We start from the raw sequence: 17,088 nt of genomic DNA, 5'->3' as shown, positions 1-17,088 counted from the left end.
CTTTCGATCTCGTAGAAAGAATATTCAACGTAAATGGATAAATATTTTATGAAAAAAGAGCTGGTCAAGCTTATAGAGAACAGCTTGACTATAGTAACCTATAGTAGAAAATACAAAAGCCACGTTGGTCATTGTCTAAAAATGCTACCCTAAACATTACCAGAAGCACTTAAACCTTTCAGATAAGACATAAAGCTCTGACAAGAAATAACTGCAACAATCATCTTAACTATAATAAAGTCAAATCAAGAGAATAAGACAAGAAATACAAATTTACGCATTAATTATGAAGTGATCTTAATCACAAACTACAAACTACCTCTCCGTGTTTACCAATATAGTCTTGCTGTTGGTCCTAAAGGAAAAACCCCTCATCAAGCTGTTCTTAAGGTAGGATTAACGGGTGATGCACATAAGGAGGATTGAAGTGTGTTGCCCTAACGTAAATTGCCCTGCTGATTTTCCCTTTGAGCGAAGCTCAGCAAATGATTTTTCGCCTTTAGGCTTAACAGCGACGATATATGGACTTATGCTTGCCCATAGTTCTTGCTGTTGAGCTTACAAATCAAAAGTAGAAATGCAACCCTCAACGCTACGCAACTGACGAGATTTATAACTTTTGTAAAAGAAACCTACTTCTGCTACGACATCAAATGGACAAAAGATTAGATATTACAACAAGGAAATTATCGCTGTTACACCTAAAGGTCGTATCTGACATTTTTCTGCTCTTGTGAAAATTGCGAAAACCCTTTGTGAAGCGGTAAATATTACGCTGTTCATATTATTGACTTACAAATAAAGTGAACATACTACTCGATGCATTTTTTTATGTTCTTTTTAAATATAATAATCACTTTTGCCGCAAATAAATTTTACCCCACCCCTATATACATAAATCAAGATGGCCTATATGCACATAAGGGGTGTGGGGTAAATTTTATCTCTGATAAAAAGTGAGGTAAGTTTAAACTTGACCCCCGCCCCCTAATGTGCAAATATATATCCTGAACTGATATATATATATTTATATATATATATATATATATTTATATTTGTACATATATATACAAATATAAATAAATATATATATATATATATATATATATATATATATATATATATATATATATATATATATATATATATATATATATATATATATATATATATATATATATATATATATATATATATATATGTGTATATTATGAAAAGAGAAATCACCAATGCAACAGCACAAACACATAAAAAAAAAAGACAGAAGGAGAAAAGGAAGACTGTTTTCCTAAATTAGTGATTACTATAGACCAGCACTTGAATGAGGCCTTAACCCTACTCATCCATACAATCACATAGGTCAAACAGCATAGCCATACACAATCAACCATAAAGAATAATCCATGGACAGGCAGTCATGTCGTCAATAAGTATAAGTCGTCATTTACCAAACAATAGAAAAAATAATAAAGACAAATAATTCAGAGGCAACAACCCAACACAAGGGCTCATCAGGAGAATAGACTTGCCTATAGGGTTTCGCCACTTTAAATTCTCTACCCAGCCAAGTGTTGTGGCTACCACAGAATATCCATGGCATCCCCCCTGTCAGGTATCACCCCCAAAATACATGCCTATGAAAAAAAAAACAGCAAATGTAAAACAACCAAGTAAAACCAAAACAAGCTTATCCTGTTAATATATCCCTCTTTTTAGCAACAATAGGTAAACTAAATATGATAAATTTTACCAAATCACAAATATTAACACATTGCAAAAAAAATTGAATAAACTAAACAATTATAGAATTCATCTTTACCATGTGGCTATTTTTTAAAAAAATCCGCTCTATTCGAAACACAATTCAAAATAAATGGCGCTGCATCATCATTTGTCGAACCTCCGAAATTAGTTGAAAATTTCTTTAAGTATTTCCAGATAATTCTTTTGATATTTATTTAAAAGTTCGTTATAATGAAAACTAAATTTTTTTAAATTGCCAAGTTAATTTATTTGCAGAAAAACCTCTTGATATCAATTTTTGGCTTAAGATTTTACATCTATTTTTAAAATCAATATAATTACTACAAATCCTTGCATAACAAAGTAACTGTGAGAAAAACGCCGAATACGTGATATTTGAATGTATATTACTTTCAGGGAATGGGAAACTAATCACTTCAAAATCAAAATCATCCGTTTTATTATACATTTTAAAACTTAATTTATTATTATCACAAATATTAATATTTAAATCTAAGAAATGATCTTCATGACCAGCGCCATGACTAGGTTCAAGAGTAAGCTCTGATGGATATATATTTTTAGAAATATCAATGAAATCCTTACAATTTAAGACCAAAATATCATCTAAATATCTTTTATTATTTGACAAAACATGTTTTAAATTATTTGGATTATTCTTATCCATCATATATTTATATTCTAGTTGACTTAAAAACAAGTCAGCTATAAATGGGCTGGCATTCCCCCCATGGGAATTCCCACGATTTGCTTGTACAAATCACCACCAAATCTTATATAAGTATTGTATAAAACAAATTCTAATAACTCAAAAATCATATCCAAGCTGTAACATCTCAAGTTAACTGTGGTATTAAAGCAATTTGTCCATATAGCTTTTTTATTATAAGTGTCTATTTTTAAGAACCTTTTACTAGATAAGAGGAAAGATTTCTTGATAACAGTTTTTAAATTATCTAACACTACATTAAGTGATAAATTAGTATACATTGTCGCAAAATCGAAAGACTCAATTCTTTTAGCTGAAACCATTGTTAAAGAATCTATCACCTGCAGTGAATTATTAACACTCCAATATGGATTAAAATTCGAAAACTTTTTAATACCAGAGCAACAGGTTTTAAGTTTATTTACAATTTCCTTTAAAATTAAAGAGAGGTCAGTAGCAGCAATGCGGGTTGGACATTTAGCTGCTCCAGCAATAAACCGTGGTTTAGGGGGATTCTTATGAAATTTTACAGTCCAATATAGGAAAGGGAACTTTTTATCATTGTCATTTATTTTAATATTAAAATTTTTAAAAAGTATTTGTAAGTCAATAATGTAAACAGTGAAGTAAATACCGGTCAAGCTATTCTCAAAGGAAAGATCCAGAGGGTGATGTTAATCAGGAGGATTGAAGTGAAGATTGAAGGAGGATTAAACAAACGCTGCTCTGCGGATCTTCCCTTTCAATGAAGCTCAGCAAAGTGATTCGGCGATTATTTCTGAAATTTAAAATGTCTGGCACGACTTTTAGACCCACCAACGACAATATTTGCAGTACACCGAAAGTACCACTGCCATATCCCCAATCAATCTATCAATTAAACGAAAAAAATAACAATGTTTTGCAGCAGCAAACACTTAAATGCTGCAGCAAACACAGCTTATAGAATTAAGGGGTGTCGTCGCAACTTTTTATATCTTTCGCTGTAACAGAAATAATGTTAAATACGGATCTCGAATGCGTGAGGTAACCCACTTGTTGCTCCTTGGTGTACATCTCAGAGCACCACGTGTGCCACAAAGTTCCACAACGCTTCGCGAATTTCTGCCCCATGTGACACAGCCCCACAACCCGTGGCACAGCTGAACCATGTATGGCACTCTCTAGCCAAGCTTGACAGTCGTCACCTGGTGTAGGCTACATCATTTCTGAAAGTCCACAACCCCATGCCCGAGTCGTATCTTATTTTATAATGGCAAGCTATATGCCGAAACAGAGCGTGTCACCACGCGTGGCACAGTCCCCGTAACACTTGTCCCAGTTTTGCTGCGCTTGCCACACTTGACACGCGCCACCTGGTGTTGGCCTACATAACTGACAAAAGTCGACAACCCTTCATTTGTATTTTATAATGGTAGGCTATATATCAAAAATTCTTTTCTTTTCTTCACTCTGATGAAAAATTGAGAAAATTGCACATTTCTAATGTTTGAATTTCATGACTGAAATCATTAACTGTGTTTTAACAGTCACAAGCTGTGCTGTGCTCATTACACTATCCTTCAACCCTCCTATTAATATTAATCCTAAAGGACGACTGTACTCCGTTTCCGTTAAGAGCAAAAAACTTATCTATTTTGGAGATGAATGACTCAAAACCAAAGAGCTATGAAAGGAACAATATTTAAGCAGATAGTTTTAATATTTATTTTTTTTTCAAAATGCGCTATTTTGTCCTTGTCTTGTTTCAAGAAATAATAGGAAACTCGAGTTTTTTAGGTCAATTTTTTACCACACGACATTTTTTTTTAACAAAAATACCCCTTTCCAACCACTTATTAAAAGCATGCCGTGTAACACGGCACGGCACGGCACGTGCCGTGTAACATAAAACCTTTTTTATCGTCACCACCAAGCTATTGTATTTGTAGCATATTCCTGCTTTAACAATTCAAGTAGTACTATTTGAAATCTATGTCAAAATTTTTTTAATCCAGTACCTTAAACTCGCGAAGCTCGATACATAAGCTACAAACAGTTAGAATTAATAATCAAAAGAATTGGATTAAAAAAAAAACACACACACTTTTAACAACAACATGCCCAAATTGGAACATGTACGGGTAGCTTACACGACATACTGAATTTGGCTCTCAAGAGCTCCCGTTCGGCTTCAATTATTTGGACTCTCAAGAGCTCTTTACTTTCAAAATAGCTGGACATATCTTGAAAAATCCTTTTATACCAGTTAGTAGTTAATAGTAGTGAAAAAATCAGAAGCTACATTTTCAGTTTATTGGCTCTCCTGCAAACATAACGCCTTTTGAATCTTAGCGACTGTTTCCATGTCAAAGAAAAACAATATAAGATCAGGAATTACTAAACCAGAACAAGCACGTCTGATTAGGATTGGCAGGCCTGTTATGCCTATTTACAAAATTATACTGGAACATCCGAAGAGTTGCAAAAACAAATAATAATACCTGTGGATTCGTAAACGCTAACGTTGTAATGGGAGATCAGAGGACATTTTTTTACCAGCATAGAAAATCGATTTGCTTGGCTGATTCCAATATAGCTTAAATTTAACTATGGTGATTATAAGGGCGTCTTTGGAAGTGAGAGGTTGAAAGGTTTAATTGATTTCAAACTCAATCGTCTGAAGGTTTTTCATTTTCTTTCAAAATGCATAAGGAGGCCGGAAATTCATTAAATACTTATTTAAAAAGAACAAAATATTTGAAGTACGCTTAAAGCTTTCATATCTTGGTGGCATTAAGTTACTGTACAAAAAAAGTACACTCTTTTTGAAGATAAGCCCGATTGACATATTTTTAGTTGCAACGTGTTCTTGACATCTAAAAAACCTCGTTGCAAAGATAACTGTGCAACCAAACGGAGCTACCCATGGGAAGTAAAGGGTCAAATTACGTGGGTAAAAAACTTTAGGAGCTTCCCAAGCAAAGTAGGACCCAATTGCGAATTCCAAAGATCCTGGGTGCTCCCTGAGTGGAGAGAGTTCCCCATTGTGTCCCCTTTGTGGAGGCGAAAGTATATATTTTGGCAAGCAAAATAGTGCAACCTATATCATAGGTGGACAAGTCTCCAAAACCTAACAAAGCCGCATATTGGCTGGTATTTAAATAGGTAAAATCGACCAATACATACACAATGGTTAGATTAAATAGAATAGTGCAAATAGCTTCTCAGAAGGATTGAGAGGGTGAGGGAGAACGTTGACTATAACAAAACCAAGTAGCTAGCATTTAAATATAGTAGCCCAACGCATGAAAAAGAATCAAAACAAAATGCAAATACTAAAACATCCACTTTATTGATGATTGGAAGCGGGGGTATTACCAACGATAAGTTATACTTCTATCAGGAACACGACCATATATCTATTTCGGGGCGAGGTAGCAAAATTTAAAACTTTTAAAACTAAAAGTTTTAAAAATTTAAAACTAAAATTAAAACTTTTTTTTCTTTTTTTCCCAGGGGTGATCGCATCGAGTCAATCATCCTAGAATATCGCGAGTGGACTCGTTCGAATGGAATTTAAAAGTTCTAGTTCCTAGTTTAAGTGGCCCAAAAAAATGGATTATAACTATCCCCCCTCCCTCATTCTCAACTAGAACTCAATATAATGTCTAACCTAATCGAACATGACCTGACCAGCACGAAAAAAATCTATGGTTTATGCTAGCATCAAATATACAAAATTTACTCCTTTGCCACCAGAAGTTTGGTTACAAAGTTTCACTTTATTTGAATTTTTCCGGACTGTTCAAGACACATATAATTTATAATTTAAGCTGAATAGCATAATATTGTGATCCTTATAGTTTTAAGAGGTTGGAAATTTAAGAAATCAGTAACCTTATGCTGTGAACCAGAAATGAACAATGTAGCTTATAACTAGTAGGCTGATATGTTTACAATAGTCATTCAACAGAAAACCTACACAAATGTTGACACATAATATATATTATATATAATTTAAGAAAGTTTAATTTTAAAGATGAAAAAAAAACAAAAAAAAACAGGCATATCATATGAAAATACATACAGCTTAATTAACAGGAAGAAAAAACTGTGGAATTTCACGCGCACATACTTGGATGCGATTAAAAACCGTTAATTTTAAATAAGTAAAGAAAAACTGTTTACATACTTGGTAAAATGTCAACATCTGCACAGCTGAAAAACTGATAGCCTTCACCCCATTCTGAGGCCTTTCTCACAAGTCTTAATGTGCAGTCTCGACAACGAAAATCTTGAGGTAACTGCACATTAAAATGTTGAGCCCTAGAAAGTATCATTGATATAAGAATAAAATATGCTCTTAGGTAAAACTTAGCACATTTAGCTGATTAGTACATTTAACTTCTGTTCTATTTAAGTTTTAATGTTGCTCCTTACTTTCAGCCGAAAAAACTTTTTTCTATTTAATTTTTGACAGTCTTTAAAACCATTCCAAGAAACCCCCTCCCACCCAGTGTGAAATATCTCCTATAAAATCTCCCCGGAAACTCTTCCCTCAAAAATCCCGCACATATGCCAGCCATAAATTTTATATACAAACAATGGACAACTTGCATGACTTACAGTCCCCTCACCAAGGGCAAAGGAGATCATACCATACCTAGAGGCGTATGTATTAGACCTTCAACTATGCAAACTCAATAGCTATCTCGAAATTTTGATCAGATGTCTCTGGGGAAAAGGGAGTGTGAGAGGGGAGTAGTTGCACTCCAATCATTAAAGGGAACTATAACTTAAATTCGGTTCAAATGAAACCCCTTCCGATCTTATAGCACTATTGTCTCGATATGATCTCCGCTGAGCGATAAAAAAAAATAAATAAAATAAACTCGCATCCTTGACCTTTCTTCTTCCAAAATATACAAAATTCCGTATTTTTTTAGATAAGAGCTTGAAACCTCAACCGTGAGGTTTTCTGACATGCTGAATCTGATGATGGGATTTAAATTAAGATTTATGGGACTTTTGGGGGGGGGGGGTATTCCCCCTTTCTGAACATCTGGCAAATTTTCTTAGGCTCGTACCTTTTGATGGGTAGCATTAAATTTAATGAATTTTGTATATTTGGAATCAGCATAAAAAGCTTAGTGTTTTTGACGTAATAATTGATATCAAAATTCTTTTTTTTAGAGTTTGGTTACTATCGGGTCGAGTGACTCCTTCCCAACATTTTGTCACCACTAACTGTTCGAAAGAGAAGGAATGGGAGTTGAACTTTTTTGTAGTAAATTCTCATAAATAGGGTTTATAAAATTACCCACTTACCCTCATTACGATGTCTTTGTGCATGTATTTTTCATTTCAGTTGCTTCCCGAAAAGACTATGATAAACCATTTTCTATGGACACGAAGGCGGGCTCATCAATAGTAACTAAATTGTCTTAGTATTCAGTCATCTCAGTCGTTTTGTTCAGTCGTTTTGTACATTCAAAAAGTTAGTTTTTTTTTTTACTTTTGCAGAGAGGACGGATTGGCGGAGGTCTTTACCGAAATATCTGCTCAAGGTCGTATCCAGGGGGGTTAGGGGATTTGACCCCCCCCCCAACCTCAAAATTTTGTCCAACTCCTAAAAACATAACAAAAATTAATATAAGTAAATTTTTGATGTATTTTTTAAATTTTTGTACTCCCTCCTCTCCCCCAGAAAAATCCTGGATATGGCCCTGTATTTGGTTCATCTTTTCGTTTTATTCGGTGGCTAAAATTCACCCTCGTTTGGCTTTTGTTTCTGAATCAATATTAGTCGTTCTTCACTATATTATCGTAAGTCATGTATAGCCGACGTGGTCTTGGAACATATTTGTGTTTTCTGCCTATCCTGATATAAGGCCATTATAATGGCCTTATAATGGCCTGATGAATGGCCTTAATTATGATGAGGGCCTTAATTATAAATACCACTGTTAAGACGAATAGACCAAAAGGATGGTTTCTTGAAATTGATGGCGAAATACCAGTGGAACTTTATGGTTCAGTAAAGGATTTTGTTTTCCCGTGCATAAACAGATCGGTGACTAAGAACTCTTTTAGTCCATAAATATTTCTTTGGTAGAGGATGGGGGGGGGTGTGTGCACTGGACACCCTCAAAACAAAAAAACTTATTGCCGACCTCCATCCGAAAGAGAATATCGTTTTACATCATGTTCTTTTGAGATGGATGCTAGCCAACGATTTCAAGGTCACAAAGATACATAGAGCAACGTTTATTCATACTTTTGTCAGTAAACGTTCAGAAGTGAAAAAGAAGGTTGAAAAAGAGATAGTTAAACTCATTTTAAATTCGGCCTTCGGTAAAATGTGCGGGAGTGTGGGCAATAGATGTCGTTGTGACATCGTAACCGACTCAAAAGAATGTGCTCGAATCGTTGCCGACCCAAACTTCACATCATTCACCATCATAGGCACCAATGGCCGAGGGAGGGACAAGCTCAAGTCCTTTCTAAGCATTATTATAATTGTGATGAGTGCTTTTTTAAACAATGCTTGTAGTGCCTTTATTGTAAATAAAGAAAAACATGTGTTGTTCTTAAATTTATTTTTAAAGTGTCTTTATTGTTAATAAAAAGGACGAATAATTCTTTAAATTTTTTCTGTTATTAAACATAGGAAATTATTGTTTATTAGTTGTATTTTGACATTGAGGGAGAGTATTATGTACCAATTTAAAACTCCATTCAGATTTCTTTGCGGACCATCAATGTCTGGCACAACGACACTTCTAACAAAAATAAATTGCCAATAAGATTTTTGGGGAAGTTTGACGAGTTTAAGAATTACTGTCAAATGATACAAGTCTTTTAAGATTCTTTATCAAATCTGATAGCAAATCAACTATAATGTAGGTGTTGCCGTGGATTATAGTTTCATTGGATTATAGTGGATTATTCAGTGGATTATAGTGGATTATACTCCAACAATTTGAACATGTCCACTTTCGGTGAGATAAGTTAAGGGTCTTTTACATCAGTGGTTCCCAACCTTTTTCGGTCCGCGTACCCCTAGTCAAGGCCCAAAAAGTTTGCGTACCCCTTTCTTGAGAATCGTTGTTTTACTTTTTTCTTAACTAAAATCATATTTTCAAAAACACGAGATTTATTGTCCAATATGACGGTGCTTAAATGTACGTACAAAATCAATGAGAAACTTGAGGCTGCTTTTTTGCTAAAATATTATCAAATCTTGGCTCGACGTCACTAACGGCAATTATAAGGTCATTTTGTACACTCAGTCTGTTTCTGTGTTTGGTTTTGATCAATGACATTGCCGAAAATGACACTTCACAAAGGTAAGTGGATCCGAATGGTAACAAAGCAGACATGGCGATTTCACTTAGTTCCTTGTATTCTCCTTTCACCTCCAGCCAAAACTGGGGAACAGTTACATTTTGGAATTTCAGTTCTAAGGCGCGATCACTGGCAGGTTCGATCAGATTCTCTGTAAGCTTGTCACTAAGACCGGAGCTTGAGGTCACGTCTTCAACAAATGGATTTTGGATCCAATCCTGCGTTCTATCTTGGTTCACAATCGATGGGAAATATGACACAAGTTCATCTCGCAACTTTGTCAGATGCTCCCGAATACAATCACAGATTGTGTTGAGGTTATCAATTTCACTATCGTCCGCAAACTTGTCAAGGGTCGGGAAGACACTAACGCTGTTTCTTTGAACCTTTTTAAGCCAGAACTCCAATTTCTTGATGAAAGCACACATCTTCGAATTCAGGGAGAGTTCGTCCGTCCGGAAACCTTGCATTGACAGATTCAAGTCATTCAGTTTGTCGAAAATATCCGCAAGATAGGCCAGCCTGCAGACCCAGTCCTGGTTTTCAAAAAGTGAACTGAATGCAGATTTTTGCTCCAGAAGAAACATATGAACTTCTTGTCGAAGCTCGAAAAGTCTGTTTAAAATCTTCCCACGAGACAACCAGCGAACTTCTGTGTGCAGAAGTAAATGTTGATGTTCTGAACCCATCTCTTGGCACAGCAACTTGAACATTCTTGAGTTCAGTGGTCGGGCTTTGATGAAGTTGATCACTTTTACAGCCTCGTTGAGGGTCTCGTGCAGATGTGCGTTCATCGTTTTCGATGCAAGAGCTTGCCTGTGAATGATGCAGTGCAACCACTTCACCTTTGGATTTTTCTTCCTTATCCAGGCCATGAGCCCATTATTCTTCCCTGTTAGGGCGGCAGCTCCATCACTGCAAACTGATAGACACCAGTCCCACAAGATGCCCCCTTCTGCGAAGAATTTGTCAATCACCTTGAATAGTTCTTCTCCTTTTGTTCTTGACTGTAGGTTTTGACAAAACAGAATATTTTCTCTTATGTCAGAACAATCTTGATATTGAACAAAGACGATCACCTGGGCTTCACCTGACACATCCGTGCTTTCGTCAAGCTGTAACGCAAACATCTTCGTCAACTTTATTTGCTCAATAACCTGCATGACAATATCGCTTGCAATGTCTTCTATCCTTCTTGAAATGGTATTGTTCGACACAGGTATAGACTGAAGGGCAGTAGCAGTTTTCGTGTCAAACATTATTTCACTGACTTTCACTAGTGCTGGTAATATCAGACATTCGGCGATGGTGTGCGGTTTTTTCTGTTTCGCAACTAAATATGAAACAGCATACGAAGCCCGGAGAGCCTTTGAAGAAACTGATGCCACTTTTGCAATTTCCAAACAGTTACTAGCGAATGCTTCTTGTTTACGCTTGAAAAACTCTATGGGCTTACCGACATGAGAAGGGTGCAAAGTACTGAGATGCCGGTTCATATGCGCAGGTTTCATGGAACTGTTGGCCAAGACTTGACCACAAAGAACGCACTGTGCATTCACTGGATCAGACTTTGTCGCACTAAATCCGAGCCCTAGGTATTCTGACAAATATCGACGAACTTTGACCGATGATTCGTCATATTTCTTCTTCTTAGGTGCAGGTTCAGAGTTTTGGGTACCATCATTCGGCTTCTTGTTATTCCTGATCAGGAATCTATCCATCTTTGTTTGCAACCACAATTCACGAACTTCGTGTTTCAACAGATGACAAGATACTGAACTCGCTGAGTTTAAATCGAGACCTTACGGCTATGGAGAAAAATTAGCATCGAGACCTTACGGCTATGGAGAAAAATTAGCGGGTTACTGAAAGCAAAAGTTTTGAAAATGAGTCTGAAATTATGTACAATGGGTTATGTTATCTGATTTTGAGGGAAATGTTGGAACTGAGTCAGAAGCAAGTTTTAAAGATGTAGGCTAAATTAATTTTGGGACCTTCGCGTACCCCCTGCGAGGGTTTTGCGTACCCCCTGGGGTACGCGTACCACCGGTTGGGAACCACTGTTTTACATTGCTCACGATAGGGTTGGGGCACTAGATCTGCAACACTTGTCAAAACTTTAGACAAATCTTCTTTTGGCGCTGTAGGTGGTTGTTGAACTGAACTTTCATAATTTTTGAGTCATTTCCTCTTTGTGATCAATGACATTTATATTGAGTGCTCTCTCACGATATGGTTTATGTTTGTTGACACGTCAAAGTGCATTTTGAAGCAAAATTAATTTTTCAACATCGGCAACTGTTTCATTGCTTATGAATTTATTGTGATTGTCCCCGAAATACTCCTTTGGCCAAAGGGTGAGTTCTATTGGAGTCAATTTTTAGGGTTTGGCCATCGAGAGAAAAACTGTTTACAAGTCCTGCAATTATCAGCACTAAAAGTGTAAAGAAGCTACCACCCGCTTGAAGAAGCTTTTTCTTTTAAAATCGTTTCCTTTGTTTTTGGCTACTCCTGCTAGGACACGTGCAAGTGAACGACGTTGCTTTGTCTGTTGCTTAACTGCTTCTGGCAGTCGAACATTGCCTTCTGTTAAATTTAAACAAAGCTCTGATATGAGATAAATCCATTCTCTGTCAACACTATGTTTGAGTATTGCCTTCCTAAGCCGCGGTTATCAATTACCTATGACAGTGAATAAATGCCTGTTTTCATGTAGTTCCTTCAGTGTCATGGTGGCAACTATCGACCTTTTTTACTGCTCACTGACAGATATACGGTAATTTCATTGTCAAAAATATCAGTTACTACAGGGATTTGGGTGTGTTATGACTGAGATTCAGTAGAATGTAAACATAAGGTTTTTTTGTAGCCTGATTGTAAGCAGAGAGTTGAAATTTTGGTTTACCCAGATATTTTTGTCTGCTTAAAGTTATGAGGGAACTTGAATCACAAACAACCCTGTAGATGATATAGCAGGTACAATTCAAAGCAAGTGTCCTCATACATTTGCTGTGATGAAAGATATTGTGTAGAACTAAAATTACGAAAATCTGTACATAATGAGATCAGACAGTGAATAATTGTAACATCTCCCGGGACCATTCTTTAATCGATTCAGCTAAATCATCAATAATTAACCGAGCCTGGTCCAATTATATCAAAAATGTCAAGTCCCTATATGAATTTCATGTCTAGCGCAATAGTCTTCATTTTATCATAGGATTCATGCAAGAAACTATAGCAAAAGTCAATGTTTTTGGATTTTCTAAGAACATTTTATTTCGATTTTGAAAGTATCTTTTAAAACGATTAATGGAATTTAATCAAATATCAAAAGACGTATTATAAATCATTTTTGAAAAATACTGGCACACCATGAGGCAATGTCAATGATTTGACGAAAGTGGGGGGACTCAAGTGAAGGCGTTTTAATGTTACTACATCACCCTCACCTGTTATTACGCAAAAAGACAGTAGATATTTCACTACGTGTTTACGTTAAAAACGGTTGAAGTTTTTAGACATGTTTATGAGAATATTGGTGAAGTGGGAAGTTTAAGTTCACCCACCAGACTTGCTCAAGTCACTGGACCTGAAAAGAAGCTAGTGGCAGAGTATTTACAGAATGAACCGAGTTACACCCTACATCATAATCATAAAGTTCGTGGTAGCCATTATCAAAAAACTAAAGCCTTTCCCGTTACAAATATTACAAGCAGATCATTTGACTCTAGATGAGATTCAACGGCGTCGCAATGAGCCATACAAGTATATTCTACTTGCGATCAGTGTTTTTGGTGGCTATGCGTATGTCATTCCATTGCGGTTGAAGAGAGGTGACGAAGTTACTAAAGTTCTTGAATCCATCCTTGAACAGGATTTTTATAAGAGGATTCAAACGGATCGGGGTGGTGAATTTGTTAATCCACATGTAAAGAAGGTTTTATTGAAAAATAACAGAATGCTCAATCATAGCCATAGTCCAATAAAGGCCGCATTGGCTGAACACTTGATAAGAACTATTCGACTTTTAATTTCAAGGTATTGTACATTGGAAAATGCAGCTACTTTTAGTCATGATTTGGATAAAATCATATTGATTTATAAACGATATCCTCATCGACTTCTGTCCAACTCTACACCTAAGGAAGTTCATCGAGGATATGGGAATACATTTGTGACTTTTCTCAAAACAATATCCCAATGAAGGGAGGAGGAAACTGAAAAAGAAGAAACAAGGAAAAGTATGAAGTTGCTCTTGTCGATTGTATTCTCAAAAATACATATAATGTCCTGATAAAAGATCGTACATATGAGATAAAAGTTAGACCATTCCGTTGGTCAATCCTTACTATATAGAAGTACTTAAATCTGGTGAATTCTCCTATGTCATGCTAAAATACTAAGAATTTGGTAGTATGACTGATTTGAGTCGTACAATCAATAGAAAAATCTTTGCTTGTAAGAATGATACATTCAAATTTCATTATTCAATGGAACATGTTAAGATTTACATTAGCCAACCCACTTACAATGAAATGATTCAACTCAAAGATAATCTGAGAGATTTTTCTTGGCTCTGAACGGAATATAATCATTGGTAAAAATGCTGGAACTTTCAGTGGAATGGATCGTGTTATTTTTGCAGACTATCCACCCAGTATCTCCTCGGAAAGTTGCATATTTCTTTATAGATCCTTTGTTGAGAAATCGAGAGTTGGTAATTCAGATGTCCACCTCCTACGTGTTCTTGAGCGAAAAACTACCCACGAACATGTTCATCACTACAATATAAGGCATCATCAGCATAAACTCAGCCAGTTGACATTAAGAAGTGAATTAGGTGAACCTTTAGCTATAACAAAAGTTTTGGCTGTGATTACATGTCATTTTCGACCCATTCAACAATTCAATAATAGGATAAATTAATTTGTTTGTCCTGATATTAATTGCTATGTTACTACTCTCAGACGAGATTATTGGGCCATGGAATGGACTATTAAAAAGGTCACTCGTCCATGTCGAACTCTGGTCTTGGAAGTTGGTTTGCTAAGCTGTTTCGCCCTGCACTATCCCTGGCTAAAAAATACTTCTCCGGTTGCCGCAGATTTAACATCCTCTATACTACACGATTGGGACGTTGGCAAAGATTTTAAAGAAAATATCTCACAAAAACTCAGGTTCAGCGCACGATCCCTTGGTGAGCGATTGAAATCACAACAAAAGGGAAAAGGTTTAAAAAGTTCAAGAAACACCTCATCACTCATCAGTCTCTAGTCAGGTCAGAAAAAAGACACCAATCTTGTCAAAGAAGAAATAGAAACCAAGAAAAAATTGTTAGGTCGAAAAAGGATTTCTTTTCCTTGACAGAAATGACACTGTCCCCAACCCCACAGTCAAATGAAATCCCACAGTCACCTCATCTCTAAATCTTTTCAACGCAAAACGTGTAGATGTCAGTGTTAAACATGGTTACTGTGAACAATTCTACCAACAACAGCCACTCTTGGAAAATATACGGTTTAAAATTTACTCTAATGAAGACTACTTCATGGATTTATCGTCGACATTTATTGATTTAAAAGTTGTGGTGAGGAAAAAGTCTGACAATGTAACTCCCACCGTTATCAATGGATTATCCTATGAAAATTGCATATTACTCAACATAAATGGAACCTTGGTGAGCACTAGCAACAATCTATCAAACTAAGCAAGTTACATACAATTTATGTTGGTGACTTCTAAGACCTATAGGAAATTGAGAGGTCAGGCGATGGGCTATGATTATAGATCGGATATTGATAGTCATGGTGAACTCACATGGCCGGTGAGCAAGGAGTATCATTCAGTTGATAAACTGAATAAAAATTATTAACTAAACCTCAATGGATGCCTCCAATGTTAAAATTAACATAAAGCTACAACTCAACCCATCCAATTTCACTTTGAGAAAATACTTGATGCAGCACCCCGTACATTTCATGTACGAAAACAACAGGCCATGATTTGTGTTGCTTTGGCAATTGAAAAATTAAGAGTCGCTAGAAATAATATCAAACTGCTCGTCCCTCAAACAATCACCAATCAGCGGCATGTTGCCACTGGTTCAAGTACCTATACCATCTCTTCATTTATCAATGGTGAATTTCCTTTAAAATTTACTTTGGCATTCGTAAAAAGTACCAGTGTTATAGGATCATGGACAATATCACCAAACAAATATGAAATTTTTGGACATTCCTCTCTTCTGTGTAAAGTAAATAGAATTCCTCTCTACAATTTATCCTTTGATAAATGCTATAGGACCTTCAATGAATTGACAAGGCAATCCCTGGATCGAGATTCACAACTATTTAAAAAGGGTATAACCAATACAGTTTTCGCAAAAAGTCGTGGTATCATTGCATTGGATTTTTCTGGCACTTAAGATATGAATTTGTTTGAACAGGATCTCTAGGTTTAGAGTAAACCTTTGCCGAACCATTGACAGAGTGTAGCATTAATCTCACTAAATTATTTTAAACCCTATTGGGAAATTACCCCCGACGGTAGTGTTGGCACCAATACTTGGCACCATGAACACAAATCAAATAATCGACGTATTTAACTTGAGTCCATACATGTTCAAATAAAAATCCCATTTCATACCCTCTGATTTTTTTGAACAATGGTAGCAATACCATTAGCGCTGTTAATAGCAGTCCATCGACTTTGCAGACGAATTGGTTATGCATCTTTCAAACAGCGAAGAATATAGAATTCTTTTATATTCTTGGTCTTCCATATGCACTCTACACGCCTCACATCAAACACTTCCTTCAAAGAAGTGTGAAATCTATTGTTCAAAATCGAAAGCGAGTACAAGATTTATCAACCAAAAGCTGTGGTTTTCATGCATTATTATATTTTATCATTTTTATTATATCTCTTTGTGAAGTCAACAATACTCTTATGATTCTTATTGTGATATTTATTTGTTTCAGTTCTATTATTTGAAGATGTCACATATGATATTCTCATATGAAGAATCACTTTCTGTAACAGCCAAATAAAAATCACCATGTTTATAATCATAACTATCATTGTCCTCACAACGATGACATAGAAACCATACTCACTTGATGTTTCGGCAATTGAAACGTGGTCCAAATTCTTCGTCTCAAAACAATATACCACTCCCTTAGAAATAAACTGAAATCCCGTTTATGTGTTTTTCTAATCATACTAGGGTAAGTGTTTTCCCATTGATCGTACTTATCATAGTGCTAATTGGAGCATATGGATCC

General features: G+C 35.8%; 1 protein-coding gene across 2 annotated transcripts in view; it reads right to left on the bottom strand.

Annotated features, from left to right (window-relative positions):
• LOC136035028 (uncharacterized) overlaps positions 1-17,088 on the bottom strand; it is a 121,928-nt gene that overhangs the window by 78,017 nt on the left and 26,823 nt on the right. For both annotated transcript variants that reach the window (XM_065716620.1, XM_065716619.1), the window contains exon 5: positions 6,648-6,781. In XM_065716620.1, coding sequence (XP_065572692.1) covers positions 6,648-6,781 — 134 coding nt within the window. The remainder of the gene's footprint in view (positions 1-6,647; positions 6,782-17,088) is intronic.

Source organism: Artemia franciscana, chromosome 13, assembly GCF_032884065.1.
Source record: "Artemia franciscana chromosome 13, ASM3288406v1, whole genome shotgun sequence".
NCBI lineage: Eukaryota > Metazoa > Arthropoda > Branchiopoda > Anostraca > Artemiidae > Artemia > Artemia franciscana.
Note: the sequence above shows the minus strand (reverse complement) of the source record. Positions and strands in the feature narration are given on the sequence as shown.